Source organism: Leuciscus leuciscus, assembly GCF_965113295.1.
Source record: "Leuciscus leuciscus genome assembly, chromosome: 10".
NCBI classification, from domain to species: domain Eukaryota; kingdom Metazoa; phylum Chordata; class Actinopteri; order Cypriniformes; family Leuciscidae; genus Leuciscus; species Leuciscus leuciscus.
The window spans coordinates 34,902,349-34,926,540 of record NC_138734.1 but is presented as its reverse complement, the minus strand read 5'-3'; the positions used below and the strand labels follow the sequence as shown (position 1 = coordinate 34,926,540).

General features: G+C 37.2%; 1 protein-coding gene across 1 annotated transcript; it reads left to right on the top strand.

Moving 5' to 3' along the window:
* Positions 1-1,536: 1,536 nt before the first annotated feature.
* Positions 1,537-24,130, top strand: smad3b (SMAD family member 3b). Its single transcript, XM_082181870.1, has 9 exons — positions 1,537-1,956; positions 16,478-16,671; positions 16,809-16,937; positions 17,760-17,834; positions 17,924-17,974; positions 20,204-20,416; positions 20,504-20,641; positions 20,800-20,944; positions 21,776-24,130. Exons 1-9 carry the CDS (start codon positions 1,754-1,756, stop codon positions 21,897-21,899), a joined length of 1,272 nt encoding a protein of 423 aa, XP_082037996.1. The 5' UTR covers positions 1,537-1,753; the 3' UTR covers positions 21,900-24,130.
* Positions 24,131-24,192: the final 62 nt, after the last annotated feature.

Sequence of the window (24,192 nt, the reverse complement as noted above, 5' to 3'; positions counted from 1 at the left end):
AAATCGCTTTTATTGGGGGGATCAAAGGGTTAGCCAGAGAGGTGTCCTCTATTTTAGGACCTTACATTGTGGGTTGTAAAACAGGGAATGTGTCGACACTTCACATGCTGGGACAACCAACATGCCATTTCTCTTTACTATGCTGATTGCACGTTGATCTCATTGGACATGGCTTTAAAAAAGAGCCTGTTTTTGTTTCACTAGGTGATAAGGCAGTGTTTTCAGGGAATTCGGTCTTGCTTAATATTTAAACTACTAAATGAATGTTGAAAGAATTCTCAGTTAAAGTTATTTGATTTATTTAGAACAGGTGTTATTTAAGTAGTGACTGTGATAAAATTGGTCCTATTTTTGCTATCCGTTTTGGCCAATTGAGTCATCCAAACATAGATGTGATCTTTAAAATGTCTTGATTAATGTATCACAGAGGACAGTGTCAGACAGAGATGGATTTCTATGGAATCAAAGCCCTTGTACTCCCTCCAGCTGGCATGAATTGACAGCCTTCCTCTTGAATGAACGTGAACTGATTCGGGACATTCCCAGTATGTGCTTGCCGAGGACAAGCTGCAACAGGCCTGAATATGTATGCAAGTGCGCACAGGACTGCTCCTCCCTCCCACCCCCGTCTGGAGTCCAGAACCATTGTACACAACTTAAAACAGAGCTTCAGGTCAAAATAACAATGTCTCAGAAAACTCTTTTTTTTTTTCAGCATCCACTCATTCCATCAGTTTGATTTGTGTTACAACCTAAAATAGCATATTTATGGAATTTAATTAAGTTTTTTAAATGTGAGGCATATTGCAAATAAAAGTAAATGCATAACCAAAAATATAGTATATATATTTGTATAAATGTGTGTATATACAGTATGTGTACACATAAACACACAGAAATATAAGTATAAAATATATATATATATATACATACATACAGTATAAATAATAATAATAATAATAATAATATATATATATATACACACACACATATTATGTAAAAACAAACTTTTATGTTAGATACGATTAATCGTGATTAATTGATTTGACAGCACTAAATATAATATAATATAATATAATATAATATAATATAATATAATATAATATAATATAATATAATATAATATAGTGTACATTCATTTCCAAGATACTACGGTTGCGGATCATTTAATATAAAAAAAGATTCATTTTAAAGCTTACACTCATAAATAAATAAATAAATAAATAAATAAATGTGTCAAGCACATAGGAATGTTCTTATTTCCAGAATCTCTAGATTTCTAAAAGATAATTAGCCCATATAATGTGCAAATACTTTTAATATGTTAATACTGACTAATATACTAATATACTATAATGTAATATAATATAGAAATAATTTTTACACAATAATGTATTATTATCTTATTTTTCCTAATGAATGAATGAATGAATGTTAAACACATAGGATATTAATGGTTTTCTTTTTAAAATCTCTAAAGTCTAAAGCTCTAAAGTAAAGAGGACGAGGAGGGGCGGGTCCAGACAGCGCTGCGTCTCGCCGGATTTCATGTGTGCTGTTCACTTTCCACAGACATGAGGGGCTGAACATCTCTCATAATCCGGCAAAGTGACTCTAATGGGCATAAACAAACCTTTCTGTTCTTTTTGATCTGGCCATTTAACAGGTCCATCGACGCCACGTCTTTAAAAGCATAGAGACTTGTAGTCCCCTGAAAAGGAATATATTTAGAGCTGTTGTTGATTTACTAAAGATGTCTATACTGCCTTTCACGCCACCGATTGTAAAGAGACTTCTGGGCTGGAAGAAGGGCGAGCAGAACGGACAGGAGGAGAAATGGTGTGAGAAGGCAGTGAAGAGTCTGGTGAAGAAGTTGAAGAAGACAGGACAGCTGGAGGAGTTGGAGAAGGCCATCACCACCCAGAATATCAACACCAAATGCATCACTATACCGAGGTACACACTGTAGGCTGTGTTTAAATCATAGTGAGCTGCTGCCCACCTAGATGATAGGCATTCTGCCATTCTGAACGTTCCGAAAGTAAATTCCCAAAAAGGGTCTCTAGGTAACGTTAGACAGCTCGCTAGTTTCCCCCCTAGATACTGTACATCCATATACAACCAAAAACTGTGCGGCTAACGCTGCTAACCACCGAAAGCCAGCGGGTATTCTCCTTTTAACAGGCTTTTCTAACACTGCTAAACTTGTTAATGCGTTGAGTACTTCACTCACCTGTTTATGACGTTTCATTTGTCAGTTAAACCATCTAACGTTAATTTTAATTACACTGAAGTGAGCGCGCCGTTAGTTGGCTAGCTTGCTAAAGCCATTATTGCTTTGCATTGTTGCTTTTCAGTGTCATATCATGTTTGACGCAGTATCGAGAAAAGAAAAAATGTTTTTGGTTAATATATTACGTTCTCTTATTTAGCCTACCAGTTTCAGTTTGCTAGCATTCATACAAGCACTTGTTAGCTAGCCAGAATTGATTACTGTGGGGAAATATTCGTTACGTTTAACTGTTGAGTTGGTTTTGAAAGCTTATATGGATGACCATAAACTTCACCCATCTATATTAATAACAGACAGACAGTTTAAGCGGCTGCGATAAAGTTAAATGTTCAGGCTCGTACTAGTAAATAAAATGCCAAACACCTCTGTTTGCCAAGCTAAGCTGTTATATAACAGTCTGCGATATCTGGGCCAGACTGAGGCTTTTTTTACAAATATTATTTTTGAGAGCTGGACTGCGCATTAATTTACTGTTTATAGATCAAACCATAAAAAATTAGCGGTAATACTGAAGTAACGTTATTCAGAGAATAGCCTATTTAGCCAGTGGTGAGATTAAAGACTGTCAAAGCAAATAACTGCAACTATGAGATGGCCCTTTATGTAATTTGAATGTTATTTGGTGATTTTAATTACCTATTGTTTTGTGTCTTTTAGTGTTACTCTAAAGTACATCGTCCTCTGCCTTGATAGTGTTATTAAATTTGGCAGTAAATCAGTGTACAGTGCTCTGTGCCCTAGATGGTGGTGATGGAGGAGTGTAAATCTTGTTATATCATAACCACTGTGGTAGTTCTATCCAATTGTACTCAGGACATTTTGTCATGGGTAAAAGGATTTGGAGAATTAGTATCCCTACAGATGAAAATGCAAAGCCTTTGTGGCTGTTGAGAACAGAGATATGCATATTTTTACTTGATAATATGAAGTTCTATATGGAGAGTAGGCCTACATGTCATTTTTATTCAATAATTTAGATCCATTAATAGCAAAATAAAGTTGCTAATAAAAAATAAAAAAAGCTTCACATAGGTGGCTTTTAATGTATCATTTACTTTGATAAAAAATAATAATTATCAAACATGTTTCTCGTATCACTCCCTCTGTATGCCATTGGTCAGACAAACAGATAGTCCCGCCCCAAACTCGTGCCATTGGTTGAGTCAAAGTTGTTGTCTCCACTGGTAGGTATTCTTTGATTAACATCGGTAAACAGCAGTTTTTTTGGGAAATCAACCTACAGTACAAATGGCTTACTAATAGCTTTCTCTGTACATTAAAGGTGAACTAAGTAACTTTTTTTACCTTAACTGAACAGCTTCGGAGTCATTGGAATGGTTATATTACTTATTTCGGGTTGAATGGTGGTCGTTTCGCACCCCCCTGGTGCCCGTGAGCGGAAAATCCGCACTTGCAACTTTGAGCCGGCGGGCCGCCGGCCGCAGCGTCAGGAAGTCTTGCGTGATATCAGGTCTCGCGATGTAAACAATTGCTTTACGGCCAAAAGAAATCTGCTAAAATGCTGTCATTATTGCGCTCCCCCACGCTGTCCGAACCCGAATGAAGAAGACGTTTTAAAGAACGTCCCATCTGCTTTGATGTCGTTGATCTATACTATAGCCTCTGGTGTCTGAGAATCAACAACGAGTTTTTACAACAGTGTTGTCAAATATCTATTCCGAAGCTGTGGGGGGAGCTCTAGAGAGAAACCTGCGAGCAAAAAGCGAGAATACAGCGAAGAAGTCCCGAAGCTACTGAGTGCTGCTTTAAGCTGGCATAGGGATTTCAGGGAACTACACTAACCTTTTCCACTGGTGGCACTTGCGCTTCTAACTTTTTCAGTTACTGGCGCAAAACATGATTTGGTCGCACAAATTATTTATAGTAAGCCGCTCTGGATAATAATGAACAATAATGAAACTGTATTGCATACAGATGTGCTTTTTATTTTACTTGCCATCTTTTAAACTAGCCTACATGCCTTCTTGCATGCAGCAACTTTGTTGACAGGTTTTTGCTTAATTGGCTTAATATGCTATTTATGTTTAAAGAAAGAAAGAAAGAAAGAAAGAAAGATGTTCTGTACTTTATAGTGCACATAGCCTAGTATTGTACTATATTGTTTAGATATTTCGGGGCTGAAGCCAACTTGATGTGTTGAATGCTCAGAGCACGTTATAAAAAGTATTCTTAAAATACACATTTCTGTTTTAATAAATGCTCATAGTAAATCATAGCATATTGCCTAAAACATAAGGTAGGTACAAAAATAATCAGTGAATACATTTGCGACCCATTAAAAATTAGGGTCGCAATGGCATTTCAAAAGGTCGCATATGCGACCATTTTGGTCGCAGTGTAGTTCCCTGGATTTATCATAGACAGTATATAAACTGGACACAGCGACCCCATTGGATTCAACGGAGACAAGTGAAGTCAATTAGAAGCACTCACTTCCTGATGGCTGAGCGTACTGCGCAGACTCAAACTGAGCTTGAAGACGTAGATGCAACGTGAGCAACCCGTCTGTCTTCTAGTAGCTGTGCCAAGAGAAATCTGAATCATTCCCTTCCGAAACTTGCAGAGACGGAGAGTGTGAGTAGGAGGTGTCCATGAGCTTGGAGCAGGAGAAACTTTTGCTAAGTATTCGGATTAATTATTTTGTCATTTTGCCTCCACGTCTCCCCGATTGCCCGCGAGCTTCTCCTCCTGTCCATACGGTAATCTCTCTACTGTGCGACAGAGAGTCGCGTGGTTATGACGCAATCGTTAGCCTATTTTTACAAAAACTGCTTCTACGGGGCCATAATGTAAGATACAAGGTAATGGAGCCTTTTATAAATTTTCGTGTTTCTTTAGAAATAAATAATGGACAAATGGAGTCTTTAAACGCCTCAGATGTAAAGTTATTCGCTGTCAAAGTGACGCCAAAATGAATGGGAGTCAATGGAATGCTAACAGCAGGTGATGGTCTGCTAATCAATGGCGGCGCCCGGAGAAACTTCAATATTTTATGAAACCCTGCCCCCCTGGGATTTATACATAAACATAATGTTTATCCCAGGTTAGAGAACTAGACTTCCACATCCTCAGCCTCGTTTATGTTACTAATAAATAGGGCTGCTTGATTAAGGAAAATTGAAAATCACTGTTATTTTGGTCAATTCTGAGAACATGGTTAAAAATGATTACTCATCGACTTAGGACACATCATGTATTTATTGATCTGTCCTTTATTTTAAATATAATTGATATACCATAATTAAATATATTTCAACTGAAATACAGATAAATAAAAAAATGCATAATAATAATAAAATAAAATAAATAAATAAAATATTTAGGGAGGGATGTAAGTGCACCACTGCAATTGAAAGCGCAATACAATACTTATATATAATACAATAATTGTATTTTCTTGGTTATCTTGTTTTCATATTCATTGGAAGCCAAGCCAATTATTTTCAGTAATTGAAAATAAAATTTGACTAGTTGCCCATTACTACAAGTTATGTCAAAAAGTCACGCTAAGAACATTTTCTGTCCATAGAGGTCCGTGTAAACATAAATGGTGGAGAATCAGGTCAAGACATCTCAGTGGGATTCCCCTGGTGACTAACATGGAGTTAATAAATAGAGGTGATATCAGCACGCGGCATTTGAGCCTGGGGTTACATACTTGAGCATGTAAGTGCATACCTTACCATCTGTGTCGATAAGATCAGAGAAATCTGTATCGATTCGTATCTTATCTCATCTTCTAGTTGTTTTCCATATTTATAGATCACAGATTATGGCAGGTCAGCTGGAATAATCGTTTTGTTGTGCTTGCATCCCACTGGGATATGTTCTTGTTCATCTTCTTCTCATTTGGCTTCTGGTTTCCTCGGGCATCCCTCCATTCTAGCTTGACAAAGTTCGGGAATCATATCAGCACGGCTTTGAGGCTTTTAGTTAATCTGTTTGATGTCTTCTAGTGTACAAATATTGTCAATATATGTCAATATAAATTATTATTTTATTTTTTTTATTTTTTTTACTGCACACATTTTTGTCCGATCAAATTAGGGTTTGTTCTAGCTTAATGCATTTTTATTAACACTTGAATGTGGGTAAGATTCATAAAAAAGTAACATTTTGAATAAAAAAACTAGTTTTTTTCAAAGACTACTGTGTGTCCGGATCGAATTCAGAACGATGATCAAAACAAAGATCGAGTAGATCAAATCCATCAACACCCCCAAAGATTCACAATCCTGTACCTCTTCATGTGTCGACATTTCATTCAGCAACGTTAGGCAGTTTTGATGCTGTTTAATATTTGATAATGTATTACATGTGCGTAAGCAATGCTTTTATCACTTGTTTCTGCTGCTGCTTTTTTGATCCGGAGATTCTGTATTCTTTCAGAAGATGCTTAATATCGCCTTCTACCGTGTAACAGTGAAAACATGGATTGCCGGAAAATCCCGTCAATGATGGAGAAGTGTTGCGGCATAAATGACGGAAAATTTGGTCAATGGCGGGGAAAGAGTTAACGGTTTTCTGCGCATTTACGTTGTCGCTGGCGTTGAAAGTGAACTCCAGTCTCTTTGGAATCTTTTAACTTTACATTTACACTCTTGTTGTATTTTTCAATACAGCAACAATTTTTTAAACAAATATTAGCCACAACATTTGGAATTAAACAATGCCAAAATAAAGCGAACAATGCCAAAAAAATGCCAAGTCAGTGAACCTCAATTACGACAAAAGTCTTAAGACCCCAGAACTTGAAAACGTACAGGTCTTGCAAGTCACCTGTGCAAAAATGACCTGCATTTGGCTAGTGGCAGGTGTTAATTCCACTCTGAGAGATTCAGAAATATATTCAATTTCATTATTGTTGTACCTCTCTTGAACTTTAGGTAGGACTTGTCACTTGACATGTAGTATTTGCGATCTACTCTGGTAATTGTCACTTATGCAGCATGTGCATTGTCAGTGTCTTGAGCTACTTTCAAAAAAGTATGTCAGGAGGATTGTGAAGTTTGAGAGCAGTGCCTGACATGAGCGCCTGTGTTGTTAAATTTTGGCACTCTACAGTTTGACCACATACATCCTGCCCCTTTTAAAGGAGCGCTTACACAGGAAATTAGTGTGTATGCTTCTCTGTTGCATCTCTTCTCTGTCAAGCAAACCTCCAAACTACTGTGTCATCTCTCATGGTATATATATATATATATTTTTACATCTCCTATAAATAGTAAGCAAATACCCACAAAACACCATTGAAAACATTCACCCTGATGTGTCACACTCAAACTCAGACAGACTTTCTCTGTACTTTAAACACAGCTGAGAGTGTGTTTATTTAACACACTATGTGGCATGGTTATTCAGAGATCAAGAATGCAGTGTAAGGTCTGTGGAGGGCGTGGGTTGTTCTGGATTGCGGTTGAGTGTAAAAGGTTGGTGTTAGGCTGGTTTTAATACACTCAACAGTGACATACAATCTGTGAGGTCCTGATGCTCCCTAGTCCCTACACAATAGTGGCCAGCTGGGTGGCAAAGGGAAGACTGCACATGTGTGCAACAGATCAAGAGCAGGAAATCATCACCTGCTCACAGGCTTCTCTGAGGTTATGCTACTTCCTGCTCCACTCCCTTATTCAAATAGAGCACAGATATTCTGAGAGCCACTAACCAAAGTGAGACATGCTAACTGCTGAAAATGTCTTTTAATATAGGGCTGTCTGAGTTTGTCTATAGTCTGTAATTCATGACTTTCTGAAACATCCATGTAATAAAATGTTAAAACAAACTCACTGGACTATCTATCTATCGTTCTATCTATTGTTCTATCTATCTATCGTTATATCTTTATAATCTATCGTTATAATCTATGTCAGTCTATTTATCGTTCTATCAGTTTGGATTTTTCTCATTTTCATAGCACTAATGATATGGACAAGCTTTGAAGTTCTAAAGTAGGGATGCACCGAAATGAAAATTATATATGTTTATATATATATATATATGTTAAATATATATGTATTTCCCTTTCATCGCAAAACCCAAAATGCCGTTTTTGGCCGATAATTTTCGTCGCCTGAAATTTCTGTGAATCCCTAATACTATGGGATAGGGATAGAAATTGCTAACCCTAAGTGTGAACTGACAACAACAATGCAATTGTAAGTGAAATTATTAGTGTAATTTCAGATCTTTCACTTTCGGATAATTTAGCACAATGACAGTTATGGAACACTTTCCTTAAATGGAGTAGCCAACAGCATTAAAATTCAGTGGCAAAAACTGGTTAGAATTGAGGTCAGGTTAGAGGCAATAATGATGACTAATGGATTTAGTGTGACTCCACAGATGTGAATTTGTGTGAGGTAGGCCTATGTGGGACAACAAACACTGCTGCTCGAAGAGGAAGCTCTGAGGTTACTGGTGAGCCACACACTCCCCGTCTTCCCTCCTCAACTCTCTCCGGTTCCCTTTTTTTTATTTTAAAACACCTGATTTATTTACCATGTTGATATCTGGTTTTAGTCATGTTGTTGTCGTGTATGACTGTGTTGATTTTAGAGAGGCAGTGTGTGTACTGGAGGGGGTGGCACAGAAAGACGGCTGCTCTTGGCTTTGACAGAAGGGTGAATGAGTTCTGCTGTGTGTGACTTTCAGGTCAGTCTGGAGGTCAGTTTAACTTGAACAGAAGGAATGGAAATTGTGTGTCTGTTTTCAGCTGAGCTGTGGTTGTGACTGTGGGAGACTCCAGGACTTTGCTTTGTCTCCATTGACTGAGTCAGACAACATGATAATCTGTCTTCTCTTTGTCAGGTTGCAAATTCACAGAGGGTCTGGTCAACAGCTTGTTGTGCCTTGTCTGATGTTGCATTCAAGGCATATGCAGTTGGCTGACTTATTTATTTAAATGGGTAATTGGTGTAGATGTTTAAAGAGCAATATTAAAGGAATAGTTCACCCAAAACAGGCATGTTATTTTTCCTGCGATACATAAAAAGATCATTTTTGAAAATAATCAGGCAGCTTCATAGTGATAGTGAGGATCCAAATATCCTTATTTAAAATCTTCCCTTCTCTAGTTCTCGACTCCAATTTGGTTAAATGATGTAATTGGCATCCAACCTGATGCAATCCATTGAAAGGCTCCATATTTTAAAGCTATAGTTGAGGGCAAGATTTGCAGTGACAGTGAAATGTTACACAAAAATAGCATATTGCTTCTGAGGACTTGTAATGGTCGTGCATAGTAATTGTTGTAATTCCTAGAGCTTGATAGATGTGGTCACCTATGAGCTTTTGTTTTATGGAAAAGAACATGTGTGTGAAGATTTTTAAATTTTTCTCCTTTTGTGCTCCATGGACAAACAAAAATATACAGCATTCCATTTTGGAATGACATAAGAGTGACTAAATAATGAAAACATTTTCAATTTTTGGCTAAACATCCCTTTAAATCCATCTTTTAGATTAAATTAAATTAAAGATTAAAACATTTTAATTGGCCGACCAATTAATTGCAGTGCACAATATTGTAATTTAGGAATTTTAAACTGAATTCAGAATTTCAGAATTCCTATTTTTTATATTTACATAATTTTTAGTCTTAAATCCATATTGTTTTACATTTGTTCTATAAGCAAAAATAACAAATTGATGTAAATAATTTGTTTATTCAGGTAATTCTGTAGAGTGAAGTCTTCCACCATTATAAAACTCATATCAGTCAACCACTACTTTTATGTGCTATTGGGTTAAAGCTAAATTCACAAACATATTACGTAAAAGATGATAGACAGCACATTAAATTCTGGGTTGATATTTTTCCTCTGTCTGACAAATACAGACATTTCTAGTGCAGAATGCTGGCATTCACACTGCTGGTGCATAGCTGAATGAATAGGTAAACATTACATTGGAAAAGTGTGCCGACACTCGTCTCAGTGTCTGCTCTGCCACGCTGTCTTTCCCCTCCTTCTGAACTCAAGCTAGATACTTCCCTAAATTCACTCGCTCGCTTTCTCTGTTCATCTTCTGTCAGTCCTCTGAGCTTTTTAAAGAATTAGGATAATCCCGCTGTAGGGTGAAAATGCATTGTTGTGATGAAATTCATTAGCAATGGCTGCTATTGTGCATAGACCACAATTGCATGAGGATGATTCATGCTTTTTCTGCGGCTTTCTCTTTTCACAGCCGGTGACCTCTCCTCTCTATATGAAAATAAGGCCTGATTCACTTTCCACTAAAAGGGTCTCTTGCACCATTTGAATATCCTGACTTCTGCGAAAAATGAATGACCCGTTGCAAGGCTATTAAAAGACTCACATGGCAAGATTTATAGGGCTTTCACTTTAATTATGTTGTACATTGTGCAATCAGGCACATCATGTTTTAGAAACAGTGAGGTTATAACATTTTAACTGAATTGTTTTCTGCTGTTATATACTAGGGGTGCAGCATATCACAGTTGATCCCACGGATCTGGCCCCACGGTTCGGCACACGTGATTCGCGGATTAATTGCAAAGTTTAACCATCAGTGAAAATGTATCATTTGCACGTGTTTTGTCTGACCAATTTACACATTCAGGCGATCTTAAACCATTCAAGCTCAAGAAGAGGCGAAAGAGAACGCGCGCTGTTATCTCACACTCGCAAAAACTGCATCTCCTTGCTTCGGTGGCCGAGAGAGCTCAACGTGCTGCAGCTGAAGAAAACACTCACAAATAAAGAAAACGGCTTCATCAGTTTGACAACACATGTGCTGCAAATACTCACAACGCACCCGAATACAGAAACGCGCTACAAATATTCACACAACACACCCAAATACAGAAACGCACTACAAATACTCTCAACGCACCCAAATACAGAAATGCACTGCAAATACTCACAATGCACCCAAATACAGAAACGTGTGGCAAATACTCACAACTCACCTAAATACAGAAACGTGCGGCAAATACTCACAACTCACCTAAATACAGAAACGTGCGGCAAATACTCACTACTCATTTACGATCAGGATGCTAAGATAAACAAAAAACTTTGCTTTCAGGTCATCGACCACACCACTGACGCGTAGACATTGAAAAATAAGCGGTCCCAGCCAGATTCGTCACTTGTTGGGGTCCCCTTGAAAAATGTGTGCTATTTGCAGCGCGTTTCTGTATTTGGTTGCGTTGTGAACTTTTGTAGCACATGTGTTGATACTGTACATGTACTGATGAATATGTTTTCTTAATTTGCTGATGCTTTTTCTATTTGCATTGTTTTCTTCAGATGCAGCACACTGAGCTCTCTCGGTCACCATACCTTGCACTTAAATAAACACACAAAATTGTCAAAATACCCATTGTTGGTATTGCAAGTGTTCTAGTAAATGCAGTCAGATGTGTCTTAAGTGAATGTAAACAGCTGAGAAAGAAAACAGATGTTTATCATAATATTGGATCCGTATATTAGTTCTTAAAGGACAAGTTCGGTATTTTACACTTAAAGCCCTGTTTTCAGATCGTTTCTGATGAAATACAATGGTTAAGATTGAACTTTGGACAAATGCTGCTGTCCCGAGAATTTTTGGTTTTTGTGTTAGCACCCCCCCACCTTAACAATGGCTACATAGGTTCACTGGAACAATCCTTCCTAAAACGCATTAAACTTTCGTTTACAAAGACGTGAAACTCACCGAGTGGTCAGGGGTGTTCACTGATATGCTCACACAAAAATCGCTGCAAAAGATGCTTTCCAACAGGTTTTATCGTAGTTTTTGTCCAACTCCATTGATTTGTATAGGACGTGCTGTGAGACCGCAGCACCTTTACGGTATTACTCCGCCGCTTCTTCTTCTGCTTCTTCTGTGTATTCAATGAAATGCCAGTGGTTTGCTTGCAATTGGCAAAGGTGCATTATCACCACCAACTGGGCTGGAGAGTCTATTATTCAAGCTCTCAACGGAAGAATGTACGGGTGTGACGCGTTTGGAAAAATAGGTCCACAGTTTTACAACGAATGGTAAAACACCTGTTTGAAAGCATATTTTGCAGCGATTTTTGTGTGAGCATATCAGTGAACACCCCTGACCACTCGGTGAGTTTCACGTCTTTGTAAACGAACAATTTTTCCAGTGCACCTATGCAACCGTTGTATAGGTGGGGGGTGCTACCACAAAAACCTAAAATTCTCGGGACAGCAGCATTTGTCCAAATTTCAATCTTAACCATTGTATTTCATCAGAAACTATCTGAAAACAGGGCTTTAAGTGTAAAATACCGAACTTGTCCTTTAAAGTGACAGGAGCCTATAAATACCTGTTGTCATTGTTAAAGGAACCGTATGTAAGATTGTGGCCAAAACTGGTACTGCAATCACTTTCAAATTACTGTAGAGCGGTGTATCCCCTCCCCCTCCCCCCTGACTCGAGGTTGCCAGTTAGGCTGCAGGATCCAGCAGGAACGTAGGCAGCTACAAGGAGCTTCCAATGGCAGAAGTGACGAGTCCTAAACAGTAAGGTTTTTTTCGGACTTTGTCACGACGTATTTCGGATTCATAACGAGGTCTTTTAGGTTTCGTAACGTTAGACATTTTTTATCTGACATGTTTGTAGCTGCAGCTGTGGTAACTAGAGCAGAGCTGGCAACCCGGATGCCGAAACACTACTGACTTTGTGATTAGTAGATAGGTGGAGGGTGGAGCATCAGGCCAAAACACAACATGGAAAACATCAACATCAGTTGAGGGCTGCAACTTCACTTTTAAATGACAATATCCTGGCCGGACTACTGTTGTCAGTGATATAAGTATTTGAAATGAACATGATTTCTTAATGTCTAGTGACATATCAGGGCCATTTTATGATTAATTGAAATACATTTCTTACATACAGTTCCTTTAATCAAACAACAAAAGATTTAACAAAGATTAATCTATATTTAAATTATACAGTGAACACTAAATTATTTTACACTTCTGTACCAGAATACTACTGTTAGACTTTACTTTATTTGTAACTCTGTTATATTGTATTTATCTATGCTTGTAATTAGTGTGTTCTTTTTATTACTGATTGTTCAGTTGTCTTTATAATGTTTGAACTTTATTAGTTAGGCAGTAAAGTTACATTTGCCCCCCGGTCCGAAAAAATTATCTGATCCATGACTCAAAAAACATAATATGATCTGAACCGTCAGTTTTGTGATCCCTTGTACCACTAAAATATACAATATTTATATTATACAATGATATGTAATGTTTTGTAATGCAAATAGACTGTGAATAGAAAACCAGTGAATTAATGTTAATAGTTTTGTCATTGTTTATTTTCAACTACTATAGGGATGGTAATCATAAGGAATTTAATGAATATGTTTTTAAATTCTGTTCCACTAAATAATTTCATTAACGATTCCATCGCTTTGAATTTGTGAAACCAACACGTTGAATGATGTTCACTAACTTGGATTGGTGTTTATTCTCCTAAGCATGCAGTGTGAAGTATTTCACTCATTATTGGATTATCATTCCAATTCAATTTCATCAAGTAAAGAAAAAAAAAATGTATACTCGCGTGCGCTATGTATTACGTAATACGTACGTTATCGTCTCGGACAGACAGCATGCTGAAGCCGCTCAGGCCATAATTTTTTCCCTCTTTACAGAAAGCGATGATGTAGTCAAAACATCTGGTAGTGTGGGTTTTTCAGGAAATGCGTTTACTCCCTGCACCTCATGCTTCTCGTACAGTAAATACTACCGCGTATTGTGCACGTAATTTTTTGACAGACATCGATGTTGTGATATTTAAATGAAGTGGATTTGAAAAAGGGATCGTAAGGTAATGATTATTTATTTCTTAGCCGGCAAGTATTCAGTGAAGTGATTGATGGCCATGAGTGTGTTATATCAATGCTTTTAGTTCTAGTATTCCAACCAATAGCCAGCCAAAGTTTTTGACGGACATGATAATGTGCATAAGGGGTGAGATATGTTCATTATAACATGGGTAATTATAAAACGTGCTGGAGACTTTCAAATGCATTTTGCATAGTTCATTTGACTTATTTTAGGGAATGAGGTTTATTTTGTGGCTTAAATAAATTCCATGTTGCTCCGAGACTGACATGTTTGGCTTGTCAAATTCACATCCAGCTGTTAATTTTATACCAAGAAAGGACTGGTTTTTATGTTTTTATTAGAGGTCGACCGATAGTGGATTTTACCGATAACGATAGCTAGGTTGGGCCATACTTGCCGATAACCGATTAATCAACCGATAGTTTTTAAAATTGATACTGGATAAAAACAAACATAACACTCCAAGTAAAACAGTGCTGAACTTTATTATAAAAATAATAAAACTGTATTGAACCATGAAAACATGCTAAATGAAATAAATATATAATATGAATAAATATTGAAGTCAATAAAAGACATTCATTCAAACTGAAACAAAAAGTAATACTCTAAATAACAAATAAAACCAGTTACATTCAAAATGTAACTATTAAACTGTTATTTTTCAAGCCAACTTAATGAATAAAAAAGTAACAATTTGATTGGTATAATATTTGAGCAATACAATTGCACCTTGATCATTCATGTTAGTTTGATAGTGCATTAACTATGGTTAACAAATAAAAACCTTAATTTAAAAATGTATTAGTACATGTTAATTAACAAATAATGAACAATCCTTATACAGAAGTTATTAACCTTAGTTAATGTTACATATGGAATTTTATTGTAAGTATTATCATTTCATATAAATCCAAACAGTCATGCTTAAATATCTACAATGCCAGAGCATTGAAATGACATAAATATTAAATGTATAGTCTCACACTTTTGCTTCTATTTTATAAACACTTGATGATTATCTAATCAAAATAACAAAATATGTATTGAAGTGATGACGAAAAAATAACCGAAATCTAATGCTTTTCTGATTTGTTTATGTTTCTGTCGGCTGTATGAACATATCAGTTTGCTATCTTACGTCTCTAGCTTTAAATATGCAACTTCTCTGCATATTAAATGCATAAAAGTGACCAGCTGGATATAAACTAATGCAAATAGAGGTAACAATTGTGACATTAAACATTCGGGTCGGACTTACGTTTATTTTTGTCAGTGTTTTAACCACTTGAGGTACTACTAATGTTAGCGTCCTCTCAGCCTTGAAGGCAAACAAACATAGGCTACTGTTGTGCTGTTCTTTCTCTACTAATGCAGCATTTAGTCAACAAATTAATCACTTTATAATGATATGACAAAATGTACTGTATACATAGGCTACCTTTTAGCTGTCGGTGCTTTAAACGCGCATCTGATGTCAGCGCTCTCCAGGCAGCGTGTGCTCTCAGTGCAGCACGCAGAATCACGTGTCGAAATAAACAACACGAGGCATCAAGCGATAGTTTTTATTACACCTCTAGAGGCCGCTCTTGTACTGCATGATGCCAGCAGACCCTTCTCAGCTCTCTCTTACTGTGTAATGACTGACAGCGCGCGCTTCTCAGCCGCTCCAGCAACGGACGCAACCAGGAAAAACTATCGGTATGTATTTTTGCAGATAACGATAGTTCCACCAATCAACTATCGGTGCCGATTAATCGGCAAAACCGATGAATCGGTCGACCTCTAGTTTTTATTGCCACTTAACAAATATATTTTATTTAAACCCTTGAAAATGCAGATCCTGTTGTAAAAAATAGTGAAAAATCACTTTCTAAAACTGTTGTTCCATTATTACCCCTTAGCAAGTATTCCCTTTTAACTAGAGTACTATTTATTCCAAAAAAACTCTGTTCAGAATATTAACTTTTAAATACACTTTTTATAAACAGTTCATAATTACACTGATTTAGATATCATGGGCTGCAAGTAAAACATAATGGTTTCTTGCACAGTTCTTAGTTTGAATTGGACATTAATAAATGACTCGCTGAAAAACTTCAATTTAGTAATTCAGTGGGCAAGTTACTCATTAAATGAATTCAAACCAGTAATATGTCTTTATGTCCAATAATAATACAAAAAAAACAGCTCATAAGAGTCATTGTTTTTTTAGTCATGTTGTATGTGTAGTGTTCTGTCAGTATTAAGAAGGTAGAATGATTATTGTGTTAACTTTCATGAGACTGGTTTTTAATTGTCTCCTGAACTGTATGTGCAGGTCTCTGGATGGCCGTCTACAGGTCTCTCACAGAAAAGGCCTCCCCCATGTGATCTACTGCCGGCTTTGGCGTTGGCCTGACCTGCAGTCCCACCATGAACTGCGTGCCGTAGACTTGTGCGAGTTTGCTTTCCACATGAAGAAGGACGAGGTGTGTGTGAACCCTTACCACTACCAACGTGTGGAGACACCAAGTAAGTCCCGAAGGTGTTTCAGTCATTCAATGACTGGTCACTTTCATAATCAGTTTTTCATATGAAACTAATTTGAGTTATTTATTGGGATTAATTCTTTCCTTTTTTTCTCTGTGTGTGTGTGTGTGTGTGTGCAGTTTTGCCTCCGGTCCTGGTTCCTCGGCATGCTGAGATCCCCACAGACTTCCCTCCGCTGGATGATTACTCCATCCCTGAGAACACCATATTCCCAGCGGGCATTGAGCCTCCGAGCAACTATATACCGGGTGACAAACATGTTTTCTGTTTTCTCTCTAAAAATCACACATTAACTTTCACCCAGACATGCCCTCAGGACTACACAACAGGCATTACTCACTCTAACACACACACACGCTGGCTCATAGCCACATCTGTTTGAGTTGATTTTGTTGTGTCTCTGTTCGTTTAAGCTGTTTTGTCAAAATCAAAGCGTTTAGTCTGGTGTCTTAATGAAGTTGGTAAAAGAGAATAAGACAAGGAGAGATCAAAGTTCTGATCTCATGACTGGTAACATCATATTGAGACTCAAGACTATTGGTGTTAAGTGTTTCACATGACTTGAGTAAAAAAAATAGTTTTTCCCAGGCAGACCTTCTCACTATAGGACACATTTTCATTGTGGCATTTGAGTGAAGTTCTTCATAAAGCCAAGCTCATGCTACAAAGAGAGCTTTCACCCTTTCATATTTTAATTCTGCAACTAGTATTGTTGAATCCACACGATTTTGGCTTTGATACAGTTTCAGCCTCCGGTACCATGACAATCGACAATGTCGATTGATAATTAAAGGGATAGTTCTCCCAAAAATTACATTTCTGTCATTAATTACTCACCCTCATGTCGTTCCAAATCTGTAAGACCTTCGTTCATCTTCGGATCATCATGAGGGTGAGTAATTAATGACAGAAATATCTAACCCTTTAAGGCTGTAAATAAATGGTCAACACACCACTAACTGTTGAATCTTTAAATATGTGCTCTGCAGGGAGACCAAATTATGTCTTGTATTGTATATTTGAAGTATGTGTGGTGCTTAATAACACTATGTGTCTGATTTATGCTTCAGAGACCCCTCCTCCAGGCTACCTAAGCGAGGATGGGGAAACCAGTGACCACCAAATGAACCACAGCATGGACACAGGTTAGAGCCCTGGGGTCACAAACAAGCAGTTGCTATTAGATACCAGAGCTGAATATATTTGTTTATAATTTTCTAATTCTATTTTTCAGGTTCCCCAAATCTTTCACCCAACCCTGTCTCTCCTGCAAACAGCAACCTAGGTAAGATCCCAGATTGTCAGAGTGATATAGATTACCAAATGTTTGTACATCTACTCCTTCTTTACTATTATTCTAACATGTGGAAAATAGTAATAGTAAAGTTGTCAAATTAATAAAATTAGTTTAGGAATTATACTTGAAACTTGAAACAAATCTTGTAGAAGCCATCTTATCCAGCTTTTTCCTACACCCCATGATGCTTTTTTATAGGTGTAACATCCGTTAAACTGTAAACAGTCAGCGAACATTAAAAATACATTTAAAAGTGTAAAAGCATTAACAAAATTCTACAACAGACCATGAATAACCCCCGATTATTTACGCAGCACTATTATTGACGTGTTAAATATACAGTATCTCTGTATTATGTAAAATACATTGCATTAATCAAAAATGTTCATTAAAAGTGATTGATATTCAGTCATACTGATGGATAAGTGTTATGTGCAGTGCAACCTTATAATTTGAAGTTGTATTCTTTTTGAGTTGAACTTCCCCAAACGGATGAGCCACCCATAATCTAAAATGCACTGTTTGTTGCAAAAGGCGGCAACTTTGGCTTTTACTTTCGGCACCTTTTCCCTTGGATGTGTAGTTGGTTTGTTCCATGAAAACAATCATCTCCTTCAAAAGTGTTGTTGCGATGGGAACCCCGGAGAGTCATTTCTGTAAATACTCCCACCCCACTGTGAGTCGGAGTTTAATCTGGCTGGATTATCTCTGACATATTATCTCCATAACGTTGGTGTGCCTGCCTGGTCCTGCGTGAGGTGATTAGTGAGAACGGAAGTCTGCTTCAGTAAGCCCATGAGAAAACACTAGGACGAGTCACTGCCGGTAAAACAGATGAGTAACGTCACCAGCGTCCTGTACTATCTCCATTTAGCAAGTCTACAATTGTTAACAATAGCAAGGCATGAAAAAAAGAGACAATGTTTTGTTTTTTTTATATATTATTTATACCCCTTAGCGGTTTGGATCATTTGGCCATATAAAAATTGGATTTGTGCGTATATTTTCAAAATCAACTAGTTGAGGAGGTTCTCTGAATAACTAGTCATATTAAGAAGTGTGATGTAATGGTGCTGATATAGGGTCATGTTCTCAGACACCAGTCAGATACATTTCTGAAGGATTTATACTACCTGTCAAAAGTTTACACACTATACGATTTTGAAAGAAGTCTGGTGCTCTCTAAAGCTGCATTTATTTAATCAAAAATTCAGTAAGAACAGTTATATTGCTAAATATGATCAAATTGAAAATAACAGTTTAGTACACTTTAAAATGTAGGCTAATTTATTCCTGTGATGTCAAAGTTGAATTTTCAGCAGTCGTTTCTCCAGACTTCAGTGTCACATGATCCTTCAAAATGTGTTGATTTGCTGCTCAAGAAACATGTATTATTAGTAGTATTATTATCAGTGTTGAAAACAGCTGCATAATGTTTTTGTTATTGAAATCATAATACATTTTTTCCCCATGATATACTTTTTCAGGATTATTTGATGAATAGAAGGTTCAAAAGACCAGCATTTATTTGGAATAGAAATCTTTTGAATTATTATAAATCTCTTTACTGTCACGTTTAATCAATTTAATGTGTCCTTGATGAATAAAAGTATAATAAAAAATAAAAAAACTTTATATATCCTATACATATCAATGTATATACAGTAAATAGGATAAATAGCTAGTTATTTAAATTATTAAATTATCTAAGTAACACTTATTTTGCTATTGCAAACATTTCTCACAAAACATATTTAACCTATAAATATTGAATTTTAAAAATGAATATAGATATATTTACAAAGCTAACAGTCAACCCATCCCTGAATGGAGTCTTGTGTATAACAGTTAGGGAACCCTGTGTCCCAGGCTTTGCCTCTCAGCTGTGCAAAAGGAAACCTCATATAAAAGAAGCCTTTGTTTCTGTCCTCTCAGTCAGCCCAGGATAATGTAATAATAATAATATCCTGTCGCTGGGTTGTTCTACCTCTGCAGTGAGACACCAGGAGGGCCCTGTAATAAAAATAACAAATAACCAATTCCACATGAGCAGCCTGCTGTTTTCAAAGGGCCACATTCTGTCAACAGTGTGATCACTACACACTGATTTTACTCCAGAACCCAAAGTCCAGTGCCTTTCCTGTTGTTTCACACTTTGTTCTGCACTTGTTTTGTTTCTCTGATCCTCTCTCATGCCCATATATTTGTGTTTTTTAGATCTGCAGCCGGTAACGTATTGCGAATCCGCATTTTGGTGCTCGATTTCCTACTACGAGCTGAACCAGCGCGTGGGCGAGACTTTCCACGCCTCGCAGCCGTCTCTGACCGTGGATGGCTTTACGGACCCGTCTAATGCAGAGCGCTTCTGCCTGGGCCTGCTGTCCAACGTCAACCGCAACGCAGCCGTGGAGCTGACTCGCAGACACATCGGTACATTTATTTAAAAAATACTGGAATTAGAGATTCTGAAATGAACCGAATTTGTTTTTGCTCATAAACTTCATGACCTTTCCCCAGGCCGAGGCGTGCGTTTGTATTACATCGGCGGTGAGGTGTTTGCTGAGTGTCTGAGCGACAGTGCTATTTTTGTCCAGAGTCCCAACTGTAACCAGCGGTATGGCTGGCACCCCGCCACAGTGTGTAAGATTCCTCCAGGTGAGTCAGTCCTGTACGCTGTGATTGGATGAATGTGCAGCTGTGTGTATATACATCCTATGAGTCACTCAGGCATGTTCTAGTTTCAGACTTCCTCATTATGTTCCATAGAAGCACTCAAGCATACATACTTGTGTGTGTTTTTTGTTTCCTCTCAGGCTGTAATCTGAAGATCTTCAATAATCAGGAATTTGCAGCTCTATTGGCCCAATCAGTGAATCAGGGATTCGAGGCCGTGTACCAGCTAACCCGCATGTGCACCATTCGCATGAGTTTTGTCAAAGGCTGGGGGGCGGAATACAGGTACACACACACACACACACACACACACACACACACACACACACACACACACACACACACACACACACACAAATTATATATACTCTACCGTTCAAAAGTTTTTTTTTTTTATAGAAATGAAAGCTTTTATTCTGTTTTATCATTAAATTCATCAAAATGACAGTGAAGATATTTTAAATATTACCTAACCTTAATTACAAAAGATTTCTACTTCAAATAAATGCTTGTTCTCTAAAAGCTTCTAAACTCTCTATTCATCCAAAAATCCTGAAAGAAATGTTTTCATGGTTTCCACAAAAATATTAAGAAGCAAGCACATCTGTTTCAACATTTATAATAATAGGAAATGTTTCTTGAGCAAGAAATCAGCATATTAGAATGATTTCTGAAAGATCACGTGACTCTGAAGACTGGAGTAATGATGCTGAAAATAAATCTTTGCAGTCACAGGAATAAACTCTATTTGAAAATGTATTAAAATAGATTTTTTTTGTGTTTTTGATATTATTTTATATTTTGTTTGTGTATGTGTGTATGAATTAAAATGTAATTTGCTTAAGCAAATGTAGAACCGGCTTAGAGATTTTCTGAATCTGTTGTTCATATCTGCATCACTTTTAAAAAATTGCTCTGTACATGTAAATGCTGAATACAAAAATAAACACACACACAAATGGCATTTAATCACTTTATTTCTGTGACAGTAGCGCACAAAAAGCTAATGGTTGCCCTTGATTATGTAAAACGGCTATTCCGAGCTGCCCTGTAGTGTGTTAAAAATGCTTGGCAGGCTTGGAAGCACATTACTGACCCAGATTCTCCTTCCTGCAGGAGGCAGACGGTGACCAGCACCCCCTGCTGGATAGAGCTGCATCTCAACGGCCCCCTGCAATGGCTGGACAAGGTGCTCACTCAGATGGGCTCTCCAAACCTCCGCTGCTCAAGCGTGTCATAGGACGAACCCTCAGCCCATAACCATTTAATGACATCCAGGACCCACCCTCAATTGCTGTTTAATGCCAAGCAAACAAACAGCGCGAAATCAAGAACGGGGCAGAAAACACCCGCTGGACTCCTCAGTTTCACTTTATCAATTACAGATCCCAGTGTTTTGCTGTGGGCAAAAATGGACACGTACAGTTAAAGCACTTTGAACTATTGACACTCATGGAACACGGATTATATTTCCTCAGTGTGATGAGTTTAAAATGAGGCGTTTTCCTCATTGTGAATTTAAATGTGATAATGAAATTATGATTCTGTCATTTTTTGTTTTTATCAAGAAGTGTATCACGCATTTAATTTGATCTTAAGGTATTAGAATCATGGGCTCATAATATGATTGCTCAAAATCATAAATGTCCTCATAGGGGGCATGGTAGACATTTCTGGCGACTTAGTGCAGAACTAGACAAGAGAAGAGTGTTTTGTTTCCACCACCTTCAGTGAAGGGGTCTTGTGTGAATTGTTACAGTATGTCTTTGTCTAGTTGTGTGTGTGTAGTTGTGCTCAAGTAAATTGCACTGCACTGGACAGGACAATGCAATGTAATTGCGATTGCTGTCTGCCTCAAATGCACACGGTCAACCAGGTTATACTTTTGAGAGGAACTGAGTGTAAAAATTATATAAAGTTACTTTGCCTTGATTATGAATAGCACTTGTTTTTACAACCCAATGACGCCATGAACAAGAAAATAGTATTGGAAATTTGTCAACGACAAATGCTAATAGTGCCATCTTTCTTGAACTGGATGGTTACCATTTGAATTTTGCTCAGCAAAGACATTTTTGTAAAAAGTATTTTTGCATAATAAACCGAATGGAGATCGCGAAAGTATATTTTTACTGCTGCCCTAGAGTATTGTAATTAAGATTGTGTAGTAAAGTATTTATCACTCAGATCTGCAGGTCATCACTGTCATATTATACATGGATTTGAAGAAAAATGGACGCCCTTTAGGTGTGGTCACATAAGAGAAATTTGTGCTAGAATTTGGGGGTAAAAATGTCATTAAGATTTCACTGGTCCATTGTATGGAAGGCTTGGGATAAAAATGTTTGATAAATGTAAATGTATGAAGCACTGCTCACACAGAAGTCACTTTCACGTGCGAATCCATGTGACCAACTGGAACCTGTTGGGAAATCTTTCGCAAATTCCCAATCGTGTGGATTTCATATCAAAATGACTGGATTTTGCATGCAAAAATTTGCCAAACAGTGGTAAATGTGACCACACCATTATTCATCACATTTCTCTTTCAAACATTCACTTGATTTCATTGTCCTTTCATCGATTCTCTTCTGTGTATGATTGGTGCGTGAAAGAGATGTGTTAGACTCAGGACTGTCAATCCATTAAACAGATTTTTGAGCTCATGAAGTCATCTAACAAACAACAGCATTTCATATCTCTACATACTACACTATTTTACAGTGATTTTTGAGAGGGTAAAAAATTGCCTATTGCATTTAGAGGCTTGTTTTTGTTTTTCAGAGAAAAAAAAAGGTAGGGCAAGTACTGCTGGCAGCTCTTGGAAAGCTATTATTTTTTCATAAAGATTGATTTCACAAGAGAATAGTGTAAATGGCTAGATTTGTATGTGTACACTTTGCTTTTCAGGTTATTTAATCCCTGAATTTGTTAGTATTGACATTTAACATCCAACTCAATGCATGGTCAGAAATCAGCAGTCCGTAAGTGTTTCTCATTTTATTCTGGTTTCTCAAGCACTGAATCATTGTGCGTGAAAATCCTGACAATCTTTGCCTTGATTTTGAAAATCAAATGGATGTTTCATGGAACAACTGATGCTTGTGTTTAATTCCCCTAGGCTGTGTCTTTTGCTCTGAATCTTGCCGGCTCTTCATCTGTGACTAACAGGGCCAAAGCACACAATGGACTGGCTATATTATTTAGATTTGTCATTATTGCTGGAATATTGCTTATTCCTGTTTCTTTTCTTTGCACTCTTGATTTGAAAGCAAATACAACATTCTTTGTCTAATAATGTCAGTTAATTCATTCATAATCTTAAACTGGTGCTTAATTCTTGTTTTCCCTGAATTTCCCCTTTGCTTTGCTTTTCTGTAACGTACACTCACGAAGACTTCGCTTTTCTTGCATTCACTGTTATATTGACTTTTATGTACGTTTTAATAATAAAATGTTTTAAGAGCATCAGTTTTTGCGCTGCCTTTGTTTCTTTTGTAAAGAAATTGTTTTATTTCATGTCAAATCTATTT